At 42.5% G+C, this 22,284-nt stretch overlaps 1 protein-coding gene across 9 annotated transcripts in view; it reads right to left on the bottom strand.

Moving 5' to 3' along the window:
• The window catches only part of EBF1 (EBF transcription factor 1), a 328,926-nt gene that overhangs the window by 303,070 nt on the left and 3,572 nt on the right, over positions 1-22,284 (bottom strand). For all 9 annotated transcript variants that reach the window (XM_074960207.1, XM_074960211.1, XM_074960208.1 and 6 more), the window contains exons 4-6: positions 22,000-22,055; positions 10,653-10,726; positions 1,792-1,860 (exon numbers count right to left, since the gene is read on the bottom strand). In XM_074960207.1, the coding sequence (XP_074816308.1) occupies positions 1,792-1,860; positions 10,653-10,726; positions 22,000-22,055 (199 nt within the window). The remainder of the gene's footprint in view (positions 1-1,791; positions 1,861-10,652; positions 10,727-21,999; positions 22,056-22,284) is intronic.

Raw genomic sequence — 22,284 nt, 5'->3', positions numbered from 1 at the left:
GTCACAATTTAAAACCAAGTGAAGAACTTAAAAGCTTAACCCATTCACAAGCAAAAGGGGGTTCAGTGCGGGTGGTGAGGTAAGATTTATATTATAATCTAAACAGCATTCAACTTGTTTTTTAAACCTGGTGTTCAAAATTGCAAGTTTTGTATCAGTTTAAGTAAATACTGCTAATTTGATCACTACTAGGAAGTTAAATCCATTTTTTCATATAATTGGTTTGTTGGTTTTTTTCCCTTAAAGCTGCTGAAAATCTGTAGGGTTCGCAGTTTAAATGAGTTGCAACTAACAGCTCTGCCTCTACATATTGGATCGTTAAACAAAATATTTCTGTAAACCAGGTATTAGCATCTTAACATTTCATTTTTCAGTACAATGAAAAATGCATGTGAATTTTGTAGCTTTCATGTGGCTCAAAATGCCCACTTTAACACCCTATTTTATACTGTTCAATTCTGCAGCCTGCTCAGAGATATCTCTACAGAGATGTGTGTTTATATGTGTTCTTTTACTTCCCCTGGTGTTACCTAATTCTAATATCAGGTGAACGGAGGCATAGTTAAAATATATATGTTCAGAGATTAAAACGATCTCAAGATTAGATATTGTAACTAACCAAAACGTTTTCTCTAAGCTGCCAAAGCATGCGCTTGCTGAACAAACTCAAACAAGACATAAACCTGAAAGACTGCCTAAGCACAGTGCCAAGTGGTGCCTCTCTGCTATGTTCTCTTTTATATAATTCTGTTTTGATGTGGTGCTGAACAGATCTGACTCTTTACCTTTTTTCATAAAAATGGACACTCCAGCACAGAAGGTATTTTGAACTTAATATAGCGAACATTAACTCAGACAATAAGACAAAGAAGAACTATACTCTATACTCTGCCTTTTCTGAGTATAGGTTAGTTTCCCTTCAGGGTCCCTGTATTCACCGATTACTGCACGGTATTGCTTTCCCTGTTTGATGACAGACAGTTTCAGTCCTTCATGGCCATTTAACTCTCGCAGAGTAATGCCACATAATAAACTGTTTATCATATATGTTTCCGTACAATGAATTTCAACAATTAAAAATATAAAAATGACTATTTGGCTACAACTTTGCATAATTTGCAAACAGACTGTAAATTGCTCAGAACAACTAAAACAGATTTATCGTTCTACAGTGATTTACTTGGTCATGTCAGATTAGTAATATGGATCTGTTTAAAAACACAATAATTAAGACAGGCAAAATGAATTAATCAACTGACAATATAGTCAAAATAGCACTCCAACCAAAGAAAATAACTGGAGAAAATCTTAGTTTGCAGATTTTTTTAAACTGTTCTTATGCATAAATAAAAACCTTAAAATGTAGATGGATTGCATCCAATAGAACTACTGTAGCTAAAAGTGATAATGATTCAAACATTTTTCAAATAAAAGTTAAATATTTATAAGCACCCAACCACATTCCATAAATCACAAACTATTATTTTATTCCTGAAGCTTCCCTGGCACAGCATGTGAATTGGGCCACAGAAAGTCAGCAAGAAAAATATCCCCTTTATGAACATGAATCAGATACAAAAACTAGAGCATTCCAAAGAGCAGGTCTCACAGTTACATTCCATATGGCCCTTCCATGGGAATCACAATTGCACAGCGCAACGAATTCGGTATCAACAACAAAATTTCATCCATATATACACACATAGCCCCTTTCCCATTAGCAACACAGCGCAGGTGTTTCATTATAATGAGGAATAAAATAAAATTGAAGGAAACAATAGCGGTCCTTACCTGTCAATTATCACTGGATCTGATGGAGTCTCATTTCTGTTGCCACAGCTTTTCTTGTCACAACACCGGCTACAGAGCAAAAGTGAGAGGATTTAGTGCAACCATTACACTGTAAAATCATCATTACGAACACAGGAGGTTCAAATTGCAAGCTAGAGTTACCATTCTGTCCCTGTCTGGAAATCAGTCGAATTTAGTGGGTCACATATGGGTTAATTACTATGTTTAACTTCTTGCACAGCTGGTTAGTAACGGCAAACATAAAGAGAAAGGGGTTTTGCCTGCTTTCACGAACAATAGTTCAGGGATCACTTCAATGGGGAGTGTGGTCTACCCCTTTTCATAGGGCCAATACACATACATCAAGACCAATAACAAGAGTGGGCTATTTTTCCAGTGTACATAATTTTAACATCTGGGTTGGTGCTCATATCATACTATTGGTTTCCAGGGGAAGCAGAAATTCCCAGCACAATATTTTCCCCTTTTAAAATACTGTTGTTAGCAGGGAAGCTAAACCAGAAACGCCATTGGCTGATGATTTTTATGCTTGAGTGTATCTGTTTCTCTAAGTTTTCAGAGAATTTTAATGATTGCTAACAGTACTATGGAAAGCACAGTGCTGCTGGCTGGTGCCCTGTATTAGGTCAGAGACAAAGCAGGCATATGAAACGTAAGCTCCCTCTACCAAAGAATTGCTCCATTGCTGACCTTGAGACTTGGATTCTTTTGAACTAAGATGGCTCAGTTTCCAAAGAGAGTTAAGTTGTTGTTTGTGATGATTTCTTGTCAGGGGTTATTGTCTATTAAGAGCCTGACTCATTAAAATATCACACATGATCTCTCACACAATATATACCCATTTCCACTTAGGGCAGAAAATTCTCCAGGACATAACTAGTTAGAGATGGATACGGACTTTCCTGGGAACCAAACCTCAAAGCCCTTACTCTCATGAGCAGTCCCATGTAACCAATCAGATTCTTACCCATTTCCTTCACCTCCCTGGTGGCAGGACATAAATATCCACCCACCAAGGATTCCCCCTTACAACCCTTCCCCCGTGACTCCCCTTAATAAGGGAGTAAAAGAAGTAAAAGAACACAGCCCCAGGCCATAGGGACACTTTGTCTCTGTGCAACCAGGGCAACCGTGCAGCCCCAGCCTCGGCCTGCCCCTCATTCCTCAGCTCTGACACAGATCCCTACCGTGCCCTCAGCAGTGCCCGAGCTTACAATGCCATAGCGGTTACTAAGCTTCCCTGTCATGCCAGGGGGTGGAGATCTGTTCATGGAGGAACCTGTCTGTGTGTGAATCTAGGGCTGGGGTCCCCTATATTCAGGGCCCTCCTGGGGGGGGGGAGGGGTGCAAGGCCCAGGGCAGAAGTGACGACTCCGTCACTTTCAGGGCTGACTGGTCAATTCTGGGACTGACCGCGCCAGCTAATCACGCCAGCCCACGGGGGCCCCCCAAAGTGCAGGGCCCAGAGCAGTTGCCCCAATTCGCCGTACCCTAGGGATGGCTCTGCCTATATTACGCCTAGTTTGTACCTAGATGGCCCCTCTGCATCAGGCAGACTTACTGACTGTGGGGTGACAATATGTCCTGATTTTATAGGGACAGCCCTGATATTCAGAGCTTTGTCTTATCTTGGTGCCGATAATCTCCCCGAACCCTGTCCCGATTTTTCACGCCTGCTATCTGGCCACCCGAACTGACTGGGACCGACAAGCCTCACCACATACAACAAACCTTTCTGTAAGTGCCAGCTTTGCTCTGGGTGGAACTGAAGAAAACTGTAAATTGTACGTCACTTCTATTTTCAATTTCAACATTCAGGGTTAGGGTACTGGTAGGAATTACTGGTACGCTACTCTTACTTCATCTAAGAGGGACTATTTTGTTCCTGGAGAATGTGGAAGAACACCAGCGCAGGAAGCAGTCATTAGAAATGCCACACTATATAAATAGCTCTGCTGGGAGTATGACAAAGGTTCTCTTATGCTCTGAACAATAGAGCGAATAATGTACAGTAACCCACCAAGACTAGCAAGACAGCCACTAGCCACACTAAAAATAACAAACACCAAAAAAAAAAAAAAAAAAAGGGCTTTACAAACCCAGCCTGTTGAAATGTGGTTTCCAACAGGAAAAAAAAAGTTTTGAAGAGGAAAAAAAGACATAATGCTTTTCACTGTCAAAGCTTCAAGGCAACTATTCAGGACTGAAACTTTTCACAGGTAATGCATTTGAGGGATGTTCAATTCTGTGCAAGTCACATTGTTTAGGACAGCCCAAAAAGCTGTATCATTCCACAGTACAACCCCATAACTGATTCACCAACAAAAGTAAAAGCCTTGGCACACAAAATATATCAGAATTTAGGAAGGAATAAAATAAGCTCATAGGTCCTGGGGCCTTTTTTCCCCCTTTTTTTGTTTATAAAAGGGAATTTAGCTAGCATATGTGGGATGGCAAAATTTACCCAAAAACAAAGCAATAAAAACCACTAATATTTTTAAATGATTAAATTTTAATTAGAAGCATAGTTGGCACAAGTTAAGACACATAGTTCTTGTGACTAACGTGAAGCAGGGCCAGATTCTGGCATTCTCACTGAAATTTAGAAGAACCTTATCCCGTGAGTAGCCCCATCGACTCCAAAAGGATTATTCCTAGAGCAAGCTGGCACTAAATGTGAGGGTATCAAAACCTGGCCCCCGGGGCCAGAATCTGCCACTCTTACTTATGCTGTTCAAGGCCCCAACCCTAGAAGCCGATCCACATGGGCAGGTGCCAGTGTCCACACATTACCCAAGAGGGGCCTGTCCACATGAAACAAGTTCCTGGATCAGGGCCAAACACCTCACTCTAGTGTTGGGACACGCCCCCTGAAAGGGACCCCTGTAAAGAACAAGCCACGGTGGAGTGAAGATGCATAAATTAAGATGGGGAGGATTAACACATACTAAGGCTAAAGGGGGAATGGAATGGCTTCATTTCCTTGCAGGGAAGCTCCCTTTCAAAAGTCTGGGAAACACTGCCTTGCTTATTGAGTGGCCATTGAACAGAGCTTCCTGAGCAGTAAGGTACCCGTAAACAGGAGTAGGGTGGACGAATGCAGCCTTGTGTATTATGTGAAGGTGAAAAATAAAGAGTCTGTGCCCTTTTCCTTGCAGCTTAATGAAATACAAGATAGGGCCAAAATGCTGGGGTTTAAGTGGTTTTTTCCCCTGCTTGTTTTTTACAGTAGAAATTCAAGCATTGTCTAATCCTGGTTTTTCTATGGACAATTGGAGAATTAAGACATCACAGAAAGCCTCAGTTTGAAACCTCATAAACTGACATGAGAAGTGATTTTTGTATTCAGTCTGATTCAAACACTCTGAGTGTTTGTGAATAGCTAATTAACACTTGGGAAGACAACTGTCTGTGCTAAATATCCACCTCCCTTCAGCTAAGAACCAAGAAAGCTCCCAGTACTCTTCTCTGAGTCCTCCAAGAAATCCTCTGGTTAAAACAGGGAAGGTGAGACTTGACATTCTTGATGCTTCCAAGGTTAAAAAGTACCAAAGAAAAGGGTTGTTTTTAAAAAAAAAATAAAATAAATACTTTTCTTTATCACCATAATGAATGCGGGGAAAGGGCTCAATCCCAATTTTTTCCTCCCTTGCGGGTCACTTTTCAAACATGCTTTTCTTATGAAGAACCAAGAGGAAACATAGTGTGCATGGAGGTTCAACTTTTCCCCCTGCTGACCTCTCGAGAAGGTCCACATGGGACAGTGGCCGGGCAGCTTGCATGATGCCTTTCGGTAATGCTGGCATATTTGGGCACGTGTAAACTCAAGCACCATGCAAGAATGCCAGTGCCCATTCTGAAGTGGTACCCAGAGACTGATGGTTGCATCTCTCTCTGATTTAACATGCATTAAAAAGGAAGCCACCAAGAGGCTCTCAACCAAATCTGACCTGAATACAGGAAAGAGAGAGTATGCTAATGTACCCTTCTCATCTAGCTCTTCCTGCTCCTTTTGCTTTCTTCTCCTTCTCTATATCAGACGGATGCTGCTCTCTTCACATCCAGACCAGCCTCCTGCTTCCCATCCACCAGGTACCATCTCTCCCCTCCGTATAGCCTATTTTCTCCAGCAGTCCTTCCTGCCTTCTTCACACCAACCACCTATATGCTCCCTCCCTTGAGCTGCTGGCCAACATCATCGATGATGTTTGCCTGGCCTAGGGCCAGGCCGTGACTGGCCCTTGTGCGGTTGGAAGGGGACGGGAGCAGCATACAGGGAGCCTCCTCCCGTTGCACACGCCATGGAAGGGCCTCCTGACATGACAGTCCCTGCACTTGGGAGCACAAAGACTAGTCCCTCTATGGTTCCTAGGGGACGCCCATGTCCCTAAAGGGGATGGGAAAAAGGCAGGGGCTTGGCCTCATTCCCCACTCTGCACCTGACATGGGTCATCAGCAGGGTGGGGATCCTGAGATCCACAACACAGTCCACAGCCCCTTGAGCTAACAGAAAAACTGGTAGCAGTAGAAAGCTGTTATCTTCAGCATGGACCTGCCACTACAGGAAGATGGAGACACACACTTTGGCAGTGGGATTCACAGCAACACAACGTTGAGACTCAGGAATAATGGGTTTGGATTCCAGGTTCTGGTGAGGTGTGGGGGGGTATGTTTTCTATTGAGAGCACAGGACAGACAGTCCCCCTTCTCTCAGTCCTGGAACCCAGTACCATGGTTGCCCCTGGCAGCTAGGAGGAGCAACTGCAGGTAAAGTCCTGCTCAACCCATGCATTCTCACGCAGAGGCTGCTCAGTTGTTCTGGAGCAGCGTCCCCAAACTTTGGAGGGTCAGACCTGCCCTTACCCCTGTCCATGCCCCCTCATCCCTCCCGGAGCTGGGGCCAGGAATGGGGCTGCAGCTCAGGGATGGGGGACACGGACAGAGGCAAGGGGGCAGAGGCTTGGGCCACAGCCAGAGGTAGGTCTGGGCCGGGGCTGCCACCTGGGATGGGAGTGGAGCTGCAGCCGGGCTGCTGTGAGGGGCTGGAGCATGCTCAGTGCAGAGGGCATCTTCCGAGATTTTGATGCCAAATTTCAACAAGTCTCTATTGAGCATGTGCAAACTGCGTTTTTTCAAGAGGCTGATAACTTAGCCAAATATGGGTGGTTTTTCATGGGATGGCACTAGGCAGCTGTCTGACATCAACCGTGCTGCCTAATTTCAAGTCCCTGCTCCACAGCATGGAGATGGTAGAGTTTCTCAGCCCAACAGCTGTCATATTTTTTTTAACATGGACAAAACAACATATTTTCCCTAACTTCATTCTTGGAAATGGCAGAGCCATAGTAGCTTAAACTTTCCCAAAAATACAGCCTTAGCCATTTACCATGCAGAGGGAATTTCAAGCCTGAACGTTAATCAACTTCACCAAAGTTAGAAGCGACTGAAAACAGGGTTTTACAAAGGAAAGTGTCAGGCAATTCTAACTATCGGCGTCCCTACCTGCGCTGCCTGTAACAATAATGAATTCCACTGAGTCAATGAATTCTTCCCAACCATTAACATGTCAGCCAAAAGAACAGCCTTATTTTGTAATCTGCAAAGAACAATGAAATCCCCACAGATAAACAAACACCTGAAATGTAACTCACTCACTTTTCTCTACAATTGTCAGGGGTCTCTCCTGTACATTTGAATTCTTGGTCTTATCCACCCCATAGTTTTAGTACACTATAAATAAACCACTTTTGTCACCTAAATGCAAAGTTTTATTGTGCAGTTAGTCTTGATAGAAAGCACTGCAGAAAGTTGTTTAGGAATTAAATATCTAAAACAAGCTATTTTAAAATACAGAGCCCTCACTATTTCATGCCTGAAATGAAGAAATTTCATCTTAGGGAGAGCAAGCTGTCTTTCACACCATATGGCTAATGGTAGTGCATAGCAATTAGCTGGGCTGATTAATGGGGAACAGACTCTAATTTTATGCTTATAATTGAGGCTGCATTTGCACCCCTGGTGCAAATTCAGCACATCCCAACTTCCACTTACAACAGGCAAGAAATCAAGAGAAATAGAATGGTATGGAGAGAGATTTTTTTTTTCCTCAAGTCCCCTAAAGAGCATCAGATTTGCAATTTAAAGGAGTGTTAGCAACACAATAGATGACAGATTTGTGTAATAGGGTCAAGCAGCCTGGTAAACAAACAGCACTCCTTACAAATCTGTGGGCTGCCAGGAAAATTGTAATCTCTAACATTTGCAGTATGAAATTTGAATTTGGTTTTTCCCTATCAGGCATGTAACATTTGCCTACAATGGTCTGAGAATTTTTTTTCTACCCCATACTTTGCATTTTTGAAAAACACAGAAAGCAACTAGCGATAAAGGAAGACAATCATAATAAAGAGCTTGAGCCAATGAATTTTAAGAACTTTAGCATAAACTGCATTAATAGAAGGGAAGACAGCATTTGAATGTCATATTTTTCAGCATTCCAATAATAGAATAAATGTTATTTCAGTCAAAGTATATTGACATGAGTGTAAATCTTAGATGTCGATATGTGCTGGTCTGTTGGCTGAAATCTAGCTGTGTGTATATTCTCCAATTTTTAAAAAAAGTACATCTGGGAAAATTAATGCATCAAAGTCTCTATAATTCCTACTCTTTCAAACAGAGACAAGGTGGGCGACGGAGTATCTTTTATTGGAGCAACTTCTTTGGGGGAAAGAGACAAGCTTTTGCACTACACAGAGCTCTTGGGGTCTTTCAAAGAGCATTGAGTGAGATTTCTGCTGGCACTGGCTCTGCAGAAAAATGAAGCCACTCTACTGGGTTTAGAATGGGGATTTGCTTCTGCTCCAATGGAAGTTAAGGGGCATCATGCTAGTGTCTTCAATAGCAGCATGGTCAGGTCCTCCACGTAGAATGATTATTATTTGTATTGTGGTACCACCCAGAGGCCCTAATCAGGTGTACATACAGACATATAGGCAGACAATCCGTGCGCAAAGCACCTGGAATTTAAGAACTAATCAGCCCATTATCCAGTAACAGCAGCAAATATGGACATTGACCCTCCAAACACTTCAGCGGGTGTTTAATTTCGATCAAGTAACCAGTGCCATTGTTGTTCTAGGATTGTTTATGTGCAAAAAGTGACACTTGTGCAGCTCAGGGGCCTTATTCAGTATGTACAGTTCATTGTTGGGTCTCTAGACAGCAAGCAGTGCAAACAGGGCCCACTTATTTTAGGGTGATCCCTCAGCTACTGACATGACTCTGCTTCCCTCTGTGATCAGAGAATGGCCTGGGAGTCCACAGAAAAGCAAAATCACAACGGCAGTCAGGAACTGCAGCACCAGGCACCTCTTGCAGACCTTAGTTTGCCTCCTCATTCCATGCTGCAACTGATGATCTCAAATGTACTTGAAAAACGTGTATTTTAGCAAGACTGAGTTGCAAGCTAAAGGGCCAAATCCTACTAAAAGGGCGGCAGGCAGCCTCACAGACAGCTGAATCAATGCTGTTCCGCTGCACAGGGGTCCCAGCCACAGACTGGCCATGCAAAGGGCCTAATCCACTTACCCCACGTGCCACGGCCAGGGGCAGAACACTGCATCTGAAGAGAGCTGGGCTTGAGGATGAAGCCAGTGGCTTAGCAACAGTGCAGATCAGTGGGCCAAGCCCACCCAATAGGCAGGCTCTGGTGGTGGAGAATCCACCTGGAGACTTTGCCCAGGCACTCTCAGATCCACAGGGAACGCCGGAGCAAAGCTCATTCGCTCAGAAGCAGGCATCAGGATTTGGGCCAAACTGCTACTGTTTAGTAAATATTTTTAAAGGCCACCATGCATGCAAGTACTGAGCATGCGTTTTTCACACATTCAAATGACTGCTCTTAACAGCAAGCTCATGCCAAGATTCCCTGTGTCTCACTGGAGAATTCATTCTTTTCAGCATTGCTACTGTCTACTGTGTAGCTCCTGCACTCTTCAAGCAGGCAAAACACCCGCTAACTTCCCTGGGATCGTAAAGCCAGGGTCATAAGCGTGTTCTAAGGACTCTGTGAAAAGATCTCCTTAGCAATAAGACAGAGAAAACAGGAGTTAAGCATTTTTACCAGCTAGAAAAGAGACAGGGGCAGCCACCAGTTTTAAAATGGCCACCTTAGGGAGAGCAACTGCTTGGCTCTGCCAAATTTAAAGGGCCAGCCCCAGAAAGGAACGCTGGGGGGAGAAGTTCCTATAAAAGAGACCAGACCCACAGTGGGGCAAGTTAGGAAATCACCAAGAAAAATCCCCTGTGTTTTGATGTTGCTAGTTGAACAGAGGACTAACCAATTCTGCAACCCATACTGACAAGCGTAGCCCCAGTAAAGACAAACTGCAAGGAAGGTTTGCGTTAAGTGGAAGAAGAGAGAGCTATAAATTTCAAGTCTGAAGCCGGCTGAATTAAAGCCACCTGGGCCATCAACAGAATGCTTTGTCATTTTATTAGTGCAGCTATGGTTGTGAGGTTAGATAATTACAGCTAACAAGATTGCAGTTTATTTTATTATTTTTGGTGAGGAAACATATTCTGGGCCCATTAATGCTAAGGTGTCTAAATGCAAACCAGTAGCCGACTGCTAAGGACAAACCTTTATAAATAATTGAAAACTGGTATGATGACTGAGACTTTGCTGCTAATTACATGAACAGAACTCTGTTATTTTGGGATTGTTTAACGCAAGAAAGATACATTTAAGTCCTAAAATAGCTCCAGGTCCAACCTAGATTTTGAGAGACAAATTCATCTTCTCCTTGCTAATTAACTGGAAACAGGGTCTTTCTTACCTGCACATTATTTCATGTGTGAGAAGAACTCTGCACATTTCTGGGTTCTTGTCTTGGCCTTCATACACTATCGCCTAGAAACAAAATACATTTTTAGCTACATGCCAAACTGAGTTTGGAGAAAATAAAATGCATCACAATAACTGAATGCTGAACTATTGTTGCGGGCTGGATGGCTTGCTTAAACGACTGCGTCACCGTAAAGACTGCTTTCAAGGTTTGTAGTTGGAGAACACAGGCTGACTAGAGTTAGTTTCCTTCCTCTCAACCAATACATTATGCACATCTTCAGAGTAGTGTGTAGGACGGGCTTTTTTAGTAGTCAAGACAACCACAATTTTCCTTTCAATTCAGAATAAAATATAGACCTAATAGCATTAAAACCCAGAAGGGCTTAGCATACTTTGGGGCCTATTCTTTTTTAAATAATTAATTAAATAAATAAAAACAGCTCACGTATTTTTTATTTCAAAAGCAAGTCTGCTGTACCACCTGGGCACGCTACTACTCGCTACCAAAGAAGTTAGGGTCTGATGGATTCTCCACTCCCGCCCACAGTGCTCAGTTGATTTACAGTTGTATAAATGAGATGAGAATCAGGGGCTCTGAATGCAGAGACCACTGGGAAGTGGGTGAGGATAAAACAAATAGGCATGGATACATGATCTTAGCTGAGTTAGGAGGAAAATCCTTATTATTTGCAAAAACGCTGGGAATACGATACAGTCACATCTAAAATAGGGTCTACCCCTACACTGTACACACAAATGGCACCCGGTTAACGGGTATATGGTAAATGGACTGGCGTTACATGCCAGGCTAAGTGAATAACGCTGCTCACAGCTGATTAGGAATTGTTCCTACCTGCTTAGCAGTGATAGGTATGCATTGAGCAGCAGCATAGCTGCATTTGCTGCTGGTAGCGAGAAAGGATGATCTATCACTATTGTTTTGCCCTAGAAAACATTTAAACTAGGTCAGTGCCATACCACAATGTCACCCGAACACGGCACAGCCCTGCACGTTGCTAGCAATGCCCCATGCACCAGTCCCCTGGGAGGGGAGTCAACGAGAATGCACAGAGGGACCAGATGACATTTTCCAAAGCACCCACATAATTTCTAATAGGATTTAGGCTTCTAAGTCACTTAGGCGCTTTGGAAAATGTCACCAAGTCCCAACAACCCACCCCCAGTGGGGTCTGCCCTTCCCAGAAGCCCAGAGAAGATGTACCAGGGCATCCGTGTGGGGCTGAAGCTCCGTGGTGCTGAGTGGGCAAGAAGCAGGGTTAATTTCCAGCCTGCACTGCCCTCTGCCCTGGGAGAGGAAATGAGCAGCAGGGACGGGCAATGGCAGCACAAAGCCACCTTGCCGTCGGGGAGCTGGAGAACACACTGGAGGGTCCAGGCCTGTTTAGGGCAGCCCAGGAGTCATGGGTTTGGAGTACAGTTCCTCAGGCATGGCAGTGTTGTCTAGTGGATAGGGCACTAGACTGGGAGTGAGGAGACGTATGCCCGCCCCCATTTTGCCTGTCTCATCTATTTAGAACGCAAGCTCATTGGGGCAGCGACTGTCTGTGTTTGTACAGGGCCTAGCACATGAGGCCATGAAGTCTGCTGTGGCCTGTAAGCATTACTGCAATTCACATAACGCAGTAAGATCCCAGGGCTTTGGTGCTTTAAAGGTTCATGCCTTCCGCCTCCTCCACAAGCCCGTAAACACCACCCCATAGAGGGGAGCATTAGAAGGAAATGTGAGGTGGACAGCATGGAGTCCGTTCCCAGGGACCCTGCCGGAGGATTTCATGCACCCTTAGGAAATGTTTTCCCATTACTCAGTAACCTTTACTTTTATTATTGCGGTATAACATAAGATAACCAAGGGAACCTTTACATCACTAGTTGATTCAGCTACTAAGGCCTCAGATATAAGCCCCCCCCCCTTGGAGGGGGACGAGGTTTGCTTAGCACAAAACGTGTTCCCATATATGTCTGATCCAGTAAAACTATATTTAAAGAAAATACAACTAAGCTACATATGATGAAGTCCCTAAAACCAGCAATAAAATAGTTATTGTAAATAAAAAAGTCTCTTATGTTACAAGATAAAATGGAAATGGAAATATGGAAAACAATAAGTAACAAATTAAGGTATCTTAATATATGGTAAAAAGAGATGATGATAGACTGGTTTGAATTCAAAAATATCTCCCACTGAAATCAATAAGTGTTCTTCCTATACAGAGTCATGAATCTTAGGTACCATGAGCTGATTTTTTAAACAGGGTATTACAGCAATAATACGTAATATTAACAATATGCTTTATAATATGGATTTAGCAATACCACAAATAATATCAGGGATTGGTTAGTATTATCCCTGCACAGGATCCATGCTAATTTTCACTGCATGACTCCGATGTCAGTGTGTGTCTCCCCAAAGCAACCACCGGTATGTTTTTGCTGTTAGGATAAAACAAAAGACATAAGGGACTGGATTTCCCAGCACTCCACTGTGAGTCCGTCTAATGGGTGTGGCGTTTCATCCCGGGTCTCCGATCCCATCTCACTCCAGTCAAGGCTGTTGCTGACAATCAGCACTGAGCACCTTAGTCTGGTCCCACAAGTCCGACCCCACCTTAGTCTGGTCCTACAAGTCCAACTGCTGAGAGAGTTCAACACCCGCTGAAGTCAAGCCCCTCCCCTCCCCCCCAGGAGTCACTCAGCACCTGGCAGGATTGGGCCCTTAGTTTCAAATCAGCCTGCAGGACAGCAGCAGGTGGCTTGAAAGACACACTGGAAGAGCTGGACTGTCACGTGCAATGGTGGAAATCAGTCAACTCAGAGGGTGGATTACCCCACCAGTCAAACCAGGAGGGCTTTCTAAAAAGTAATTCCCATGAACCAATTATAATGAAAACTTGTGGTGAGAGCCTGTGACCTCTGGGCAACAAAAGAGCCCTATTTTTATTTGATGTGTCAAATGGGAATCTGGAGAGCAAACGGGAAACAAACAAATCAGCCAGACAATCTAATGAGGGGTTCAGTGCGGAATTTGACTGCTAACCTGGGATAAAGCAAAAGTTACCCCCAAATCAAGTCACTGACTGGAGAAACACCAGACCACTCCTGACACCCTTAGCTGGGCGAAATGCCAGCTGGAATCAATGGTCATGCCATTTCTTATCATGCAGAATTCCCCACTATGTTCTGTGTAATAATCCTTGGCACAATATGACCCAGTCACAATTTTGCCTGAATAAGGATTTGACTCATGATGCAGGATTTGACCCATTATGTTTAAGCCCTGCTTTTTTAAAATATGGTTCACCTAATGTGGGCCAATCTTGAGCCCACTGAAGTCAATGAGAGCAGGATTAGGTCTGCCAGAAACTACAAATGAGAATGAGGAAATTAAATTTCCTCTTTTCCTTTTCTCCCTCTCCCTTCTTTCTTCCTGCCGCTATGTTTACTTAACCTCCAGGTACCCACTTAAATAACCCAACTAAATAGCAATAATGAACACACAGAGTCAACAATATGGTACCTAATCACCTTGTCGGTTGTGTTTATCATCAGTGATCCTCTGCTTGGGTGCATGACGTTCTTTAGCCTTCCAGTACATTAAAGGTTCGTTTTTTGCTTTGTTTGCACTTGACTATTGTTACTGAATCTATACATATTGTAACTTCCCAAAATAATGTATACACATCTCTAGAGCTCAGTCTTCTCTTTGCTTGAAAGTATTATGGGCTTGATCAGAAAGTTATTTTCTTAGCAGGTTGCCCCAAACTCACCCTCCCATAGTCTATTTCCCAATTTCTTTGTGAAAAGGGTGTGTGAACACAACTGTTCATTTACATGAAGCACACATTCAGCTGCCCAACAAAATAAAATGATCAGCTGATATGTCTATTGGCTTTATCGTTATTCTATTCGCTCTCAAACTGTGCTGTTATAAAAAATTATTTCTACAATTTGTTTTGAAAAGGAAACAGGAACTGCTAAAGTTTCAGATCTTTACAGCTGCCACAAGCACAGATTACTTTACAGGAAGAGGCTAAAACGGTGCTGCAGTGAAAAATGTCAGCATTAAATTAAATAAAGGCATTCTTTCACCAAAACTATCTTCATTTCCCAACATATTGAAATATTAATTTGTGAAGTCTGAGCTTTGGATTGAGTCATCGCACCAGGATTCAGCAGAGCTCTGGCACAGTCGTAATCATGCCAAACAGCTATTGCACTAAACAAACAGTTAAAGTGAAAGTTACGGTGTACAAAGTTAGATCACAGGGGCAGGGGATGGGGTGGGGCGAGTGTTGGGCTAAAAATAAGTTTGCAAATACATAGCAGAATCACATTGCAAAAGAACGCCAAAGGAAATACACAATTATATATTTTGTTTTTCCTTTTTGTTTACTTCTCCTGTAGTTTTAACTCAATTTATTTCCTACAGTGGGAAGACACTTTAGAAGGGGTTCTTCTTCCTTCTGCGTGACTTTATGTTAAACGTTTGCCTTAAAATTCACCTTCTGTTTTGTAAAACCTTACGCCTGTAAGTAACCCTCGTGCAAGAAGTCCACTGAGTAAGAGCTACTCATACGAAAGAGTTTGCAAGATTGGCCCCTAATATAATAGTGACAGATACTGATTTCCAGTGAAATGAACCAGAGTATGAAGAAGTATCAGCTGTAAAACACTTGTTTCCAGAATATGAAAATTACTCAACTGGGCACACTACAGTCATTCCTTGACTTCATGTATTCAGTGACACTGAATACATGAAAAAGGGAAATATCAAAATAAGGGTCTAATCCTCAGCTAAGTCAATGGGAGTTTTTGCCTGAGTAAAGACTGCCAGATCAAGCCATGAAATAACTGGTGTATAAACTGGAAAGATACAGAGCTAGATTCTGCTCTCTGCTATTCCAGGATCATCCAGATTTATGCCAGTATAATTGAGGGCAAAATATGGCTCCCAGTGTCAATTTACCAGTCAAGCAGTCCTGTTTTCAGAACTGGATTAGAAACAATCCTGAAGGAATGAGATCATGTTGAGTATATTATTTGGTTATGTCATAGCCTTGATTTACAAAAGAGAGAGAGAGAGAGAGAGAGAGAGAGCACATACACTGAAAGCCATGCACCGTTAAATGCTTCATTTATGTTTCACAAAACAAAATGTCTCATTAATTGAAATAAAGGAGAATGAAAAACAATCGGATTTAAAAAAAGAGGGTCTTCTTAAAGATGGGACCAAAGGGTCTTTGCTGGTAATATACAGTGATATAGTTTTTTATATATATATATATATTGCATATATGTATAGAGAGGATAAAATCCTGACCCCATTTAAATCAATGGCAGTTTTGCAATTGACTTCAATGGAGCCAGGACTTCACCCAGAAAGAGTTATAGCGATATCACCTATATATAAAATGCTGTCAGCTATAACAGCGCAATACATTATTTTGACTTGGAATGATTGATTAGCCATTAATGACCGAATCCTGCACTCCTTACTCAGGCAAAATTCCCAATGATTCCAACAGGGATTTAGCCTGCACAAGTAATGCAGCAGTGGGTCTCAAAGAGAGCGGGTTTAATTCTTTCTATAAAGCTCTAAATAGAATTTACTAATATCTAATTATTTTGTCCAGTCTCTCTACGTCTCTGATACGCCAGCCAGCTTAGTAACTTATTCAGACGAATTAAATAATTTCTCTCTCCTAATATGTTTATTTTTAATGCTTTTCAAACATTCACATGGAAACAGCTCTAGCGTAAATATCCCCGAACAAATGGCTGTATATTACACAGGAGGCAGCAGTTGGGCTGCCAGACTGGGAATGCACTAGGCCATCTGGCTTGAGCAGTCTCTCCAAAATCCTCAGCTTTGTTTTCACCCCCAGACTCCAAACAACACATTTTCCACTGTGATGAGTTTACATTTTCCCAAACACAGGTCCTGATCGTGCATGCAAATTCCAAACTTCTTCATTCCTCTCTGTCCAAGAAAATTAAAATCACCTGCGCTTTTGACATGTTACCAAAGGAACAAGAAAGCTGCTAAAATCTGGCACAATGTAAACGTCTTTGTTTTGTTTCACGTTTCTGCTGAATATCTGATATTCTACTGAGTCTTTTCTGAACTTATGGATAACATTTTCTTTCTTTACACAAATATGTGGCTGCCAATGAAGAATCAGGCTACGCACTGAATCGAGAGGTGATCAAATATATGCGTGCACGGCAGGATGCGAAAGGGCAATCAACAGAAAAATGCACTTGCAACTAGAGTTTAAAGTACTGAAAAAAATCAAACCATAAACAAAGTGTGTAAGGCTGAATGAAGGATTTTAACTCAGTATGACTCTGGATACTGAACTAGAGGTATCACACATGACCTGAAATACTAGGACTCCTTAGCCTTATTTCTATTCACCAGATCTCTATGTACATGAATGGATGGGAAAAAAGAGAAGGGGATAGGTAAAGTATTTACTATTTATTTTCCTACATGTTTCCTAACCGTGAAATATTCAAACTTTATGAAAACTCAATTGAAGGACTGGGGGCATTTATATATCTATATCCTCGGTCTTGTCTGAAAGCACCAGCTTTATTGGAGTGGATACATTTCACATATTGCAGACAAATTCAAAATGCATCATTGTTAGCAACAGACCTACTGCAGTAGGAGCTGCTGGTTTACTGAAAGCAACAGCTATAAAGTTGGGGAGCCTACAGGGCTCTGAAGGCAGTAGGAATGTGATACTGATGTCCAATGAGGTGCTGAGATAACATAAAAGAAAATTTAATTAAGACAATATTAACATTTAATGCTTTTACCCTTAGAAAAATAATTTCCCCATATAATTAATCCATATAATGAATTATTTGTATCTAGTATTTACAATTTAGAAATGACTGATGCATTTTATAAACATTGCAGTCACCTCAAAGGGCTGAAATTAGCTTGTCATACCACCACTTCTTTGGTGAAACCACCAAAGGCCAAGCATTAGCCTGGATATAGCATGATACTACACATTTTGAGCCCAATTCTACATTCCTTGCCCATATAAAACTGCCATGGAAGCCACTCCAGTTTGAGATGTGCAAGACAGCAGGTTCCAATGTTGATGTGTACACATGCACAGTGGGCCAGATCCACCTCACATTGCAGTCAATGTCGAAATTCTCAATGAGTTCAGTGCTAGCAGGGTCCTGTCCTATGTCCCCCAGAATATCGCAGGTGACAGAGAATACATACACACCCCACGAACTGTGAATTACCGTGCCGTAGGCATGATAGAGCTTTTGTCCGTTTGTGTGTGTGTTGAACATTCAGCCACTCAAGAAATACTAACGTGGGCCGCTCTGTTTAGACTAGGAACTCAGGGTATGTCTGCACTCCAGCTGGGAGCAAGCCTGGGTAGACAGACTCAGGCTAGTAGGGCTTGCGCTAAAGGACACTAAAATTAGCAGTGTGGACATTGCATCTGCGGAAGAGACTTGGGCTAGTCAGCCGAGGTTAGACCCAGGGGACTGGGCAGGTTTGAAACCAAGCGGCTGCCCGAGCCGCAGTGTCCACACAGCTATTTGGAGTGTGCTGGCTCAAGCCCTGCTAGCTTGAGTCTGTGTACCAGTGCTGGCCATCTCGCTCCCAGCTGGAGTGTAGACATACCCATACGGGACCAGGACTCTCTCTTATTCTGTGTGGTTACAGCACCTAGCATAATGGGGCCCTATTTCAGTAGGTGGTCTCTAAATGCTATTATAATACAAAATAACCATTCATGTACAGCTTTCGCTAAAATTATGAGAAATGTGTTATAGAGAGAGAGATCATGGTTTTGATTTACTGAACGTAAAACTCCTTTGCAATTCACAGTTATATAACATTTGCAATTTACGGCTCTGACGTCAGGAATGTACATTAATCAGATCAATTATATCAAATTTTACAAAAATCTGAGGATATTTTACTATATATTCTGGGTGCCTAACCCACTCAAAGCTTTGCTTTTGTGGGATTTTTAAGTTGTCACCAGAAACCTCAGAGTAGCTGTAATTTCAGTCCAGACATTCACAATTACTGAATATGTGTGTGTGTGCGTGTGTGAGCGCGCGCGCATCTAGGAGCATCAAGAAGACTCTTGCTTGCTAAAACGTGTATGCTCCTGCAGCAGCGTCATTTTAAAGTAATCGTTTCATTATCCAATTTGTTCTGCGCCTCCTGGATTAGAATACTACACCTCTGAGGAGGCTGACAATATATATTTAACTTTCATTAAAAACTGGAGAAATTTCAGACATAGTTTAATATTTAATTACAATTTGATGGTTAGAAAGTTACTTGAGAATCCCCTATATAATTCACTGTGGCTAAAATATAAATGCTATAGTCATATTTGGGTAAATCTGTGTCATATGCTGTACTTTGCAGTCTAATGAGTATTTTATTGACTGCAATAAAAGCTACCAAACCTCTGAACAATTGCACTCAGAATAAAGAATAAACAAGGAGATTTACTGTTCAGAAATAAGTATTAGGACATGCCACAATTATGACATGATCATTCACAAGTTTTGTTTAAAAAAATGATAAGTAGATCTACATAAAGGACATTCATGCAACTAAATAGGAAAGCAAATGGGTTTTCCCCTACAAATACCTAGTAGGAAAGCAAATTAGTTTTCTCCTACAAATACCCTTTATTTCACTGTTTTCTTAGTCCAAATTCAGACAGATATTTTAAACACTATCTTCATCAACTCTACTGTGCTTTCCCAAATAAAATAAAGTAGATATTTTGCACTAGCTTTATACATGAAGACTAATTAAAAGCAGACAGAGAATTTCCCTCAATTGTAAATGTTTTATATCTGCATTATTATGTTTTACAAATAAACTGTAATCTCTTTTCTCTCTCTCGCTCTCTCCAAAAGACCTTCTGATGGCTTGATAATAATGAGAGAGCAAGAGGTCAAACAGTGCCTTAGGATGGACTGCTCATATGCAAGATGCCTTTGTTAAAAAAATAATATTTTGAATCCATTTCTCTACATCAATTAAAAGATCTGTTTTCAACTGAGTTGCATACAGAGGGAAAAAATAGCTTTGCATTTCTGTAATGATATGAAATTCTTTAAAGATCATATTTATTGATAATGGTTGTTGTACGGTGTACAATGCAATACGTGGGATCCAAAACAACTAAAAAAAAAAAAAAGCTGATATATCCGAAGGAATTTTGTTACTTTAAACATGACCTGACCAATCTGTGCCTGAAAAATATGAGTGACACAGGAAATACTTTCCAAGATGTGTTGTTCAAGGGTACGTTGTTGCTGTTTTAATTCATACAGGCTCTGGTCTATGTTTTGGAAGTGTATATTTAACACAGATCAGATGCATGGTTGAATTGTATATTATAATTACTCCAAGTTTCCTCTTTTTTTTTAAGAAAGGCCAGTCTTCACTGGCAGGAAAAGATGTTTTGAGAGCATCAAAAACAGTTTTCTAAAACAAACTCAGCACATGGAACTTTACATTTTGGTGTCAAAAAAGAACCATACTACAAGCCACAGGAAGAGTGTCTCAGCAGATGACAGTATTTTGAACATACAGGAACTGACATTTCTTCTTCTATGTAAGACATTTAATATTTTAATTTGCTTTTGTAAATAATACACAGAACTTTTTTTCTATAGAAGTAGAGTTGGAAACAAGTCCACTAACTGATTAAAAAGATGAAAATTCTAGGGGAGCGGGAGGCTGTTTAAATGTATTTAAATGGAAATTTATGATAACATATCAATGCTCTTTAAAATTAGCAGGATAGAATACTAGAATCTTCAGAATGTTAATAATTTTGGAAAAATAATATCTGATTTTTTTCAAAAAATTATTACCCAAAAATACTGGTTTATATATAGATACACACACATACAGTGGTGTGGTTTTGTAGGTATATACACACTTAATTCCTGTTTTGGAAACTAAATGCCATGTTTAAAATTAGTTTCAATCATTTTTTTCAAGCTGGCTGTTCTAAAACTACCGTTATCTTTGACTGTAACATGTATAAAATAATTACTTGTCCTGCATGCACATTTTCAGTGGCTGTTTACACAATGAAAATCACTCATGATTTAATCACTATTCCTTTAAAACAACTAACAAAGTAATTGCACATAAACAAAGGATAAATATTTGCTACGGTGCCTGGCTGGGGTTTTGTGCTGATATGTTTGGTTGCTTATGTCTTTTCATTCTCAGAATTAAAGCAAAAACCCTGGGATCGAAAAGCCTTTAGGGAATGTGGAGCTATGTGTCTTTATTTGTAAAGCTACGGGAAAACGTCTGGGGTTTTGTTGTTTTTTAAATCCCGTCTCTGTTCATAAATGTTTCTTTCGGGACATAACTCAGACTGGGTGTACACTGGACCTTGGATATGAGGAAGCTCAAAGCAGGGCTGTTTCTGCACCTTTAAACCCCCAGCTTAGGTGCACCGGCTCGATCCTAGCCAATCTAAAAGCGAGGGTCCGGGGCGCTTTTTGGAACTAGGCTTCCCCCTCCCAGCCACCCTCGCGGTCCGAGAAGCTGCTGTTTGCATTCCCAGTCAGGGAGCCGCGCTTCCTGCGCTCCGCGCTGGGCTTTTATTGCTTGGATCGCATTGTTTGTTATTGTCCCTGTCCCTGGGGGGTTCAGTGTTACAGGGGGGCCTTTGCCCTGCGTTCATGGCCCTGGCTGCAGCGCGGTGCTCAGGATTTCAGGAGGGGAGCTGGGGAGAGCTGGGGGCTGGTTTCATGCGCGCAGCAGCCTCCCCATCCCCGGAGCAGGACGGCTGCAGCTAAGCGCCCTCGAAGTCGCAAAGCTCTTTAACTAGCCGGAGTGGCCAATAAAGGGGGCTGGTTTGGGGGCAATGAAGTCGGGCTGCGAGGGAGCCCAGCGCGGGGAAGGGGCTGGTCCCCCAGAACCTCCTTCGGGGGCTGAGTGTAAAAGGCTCCGAGCCACTGTGGGTTTCATTTCCCCGGCTGCACCAGCCCCCTGCGGAACCGGGCGCTCGGTGCAGACGGGCTGGGCTCGCACAACGAAAAGGGAACTTGACCAACGCCAAAGGACCCTCACACCCCCCGCCGCCGGCTCCAGCACCCCGGCCCCGCTCGGAACCAGCCCCACTCTGCCCCTCACCAGCCAGGGGGCCACAGTCGCCTCCTTTCCAGCAGCCCCTGGGCTGCCCCCGGAATCCAGCCCCGCGCACGCTGCAATGGGGGGTGTTTGTCAGGACTAATAACAATGAATGAAGAGCCATGATCCAGGCACCATCACTTACTTGTTTGGTCATGGAGTCGATGAGACGAACGTAGAAATCCTGCTCGGTTCTTATCCCTTAAAACAAAAGGGGGGGGGAGGGGGAATGAAGATGAGCAAGGTGCTGAAGTTCACTGACTCTCCCGGCGCGCCCGGGGGCTTTGGGGAGCGGGGCAGCACTGGGCCCGGTGCCGCCTGCCTGGCCGCGAGGGGAAGCGATCTCCTTCCACAGCAAAGCACCCCACGCAAAACAGACTGAGGCCAGACAAATGCACCCGCCAGGAAAACGTGCTTCCCCCTTCTCGCG

This window comes from Natator depressus, chromosome 8, assembly GCF_965152275.1.
Source record: "Natator depressus isolate rNatDep1 chromosome 8, rNatDep2.hap1, whole genome shotgun sequence".
Lineage (NCBI taxonomy): Eukaryota > Metazoa > Chordata > Testudines > Cheloniidae > Natator > Natator depressus.
The sequence above is the reverse complement of the archived record's forward strand: the minus strand, read 5'-3'. Positions and strand labels throughout refer to the sequence as shown.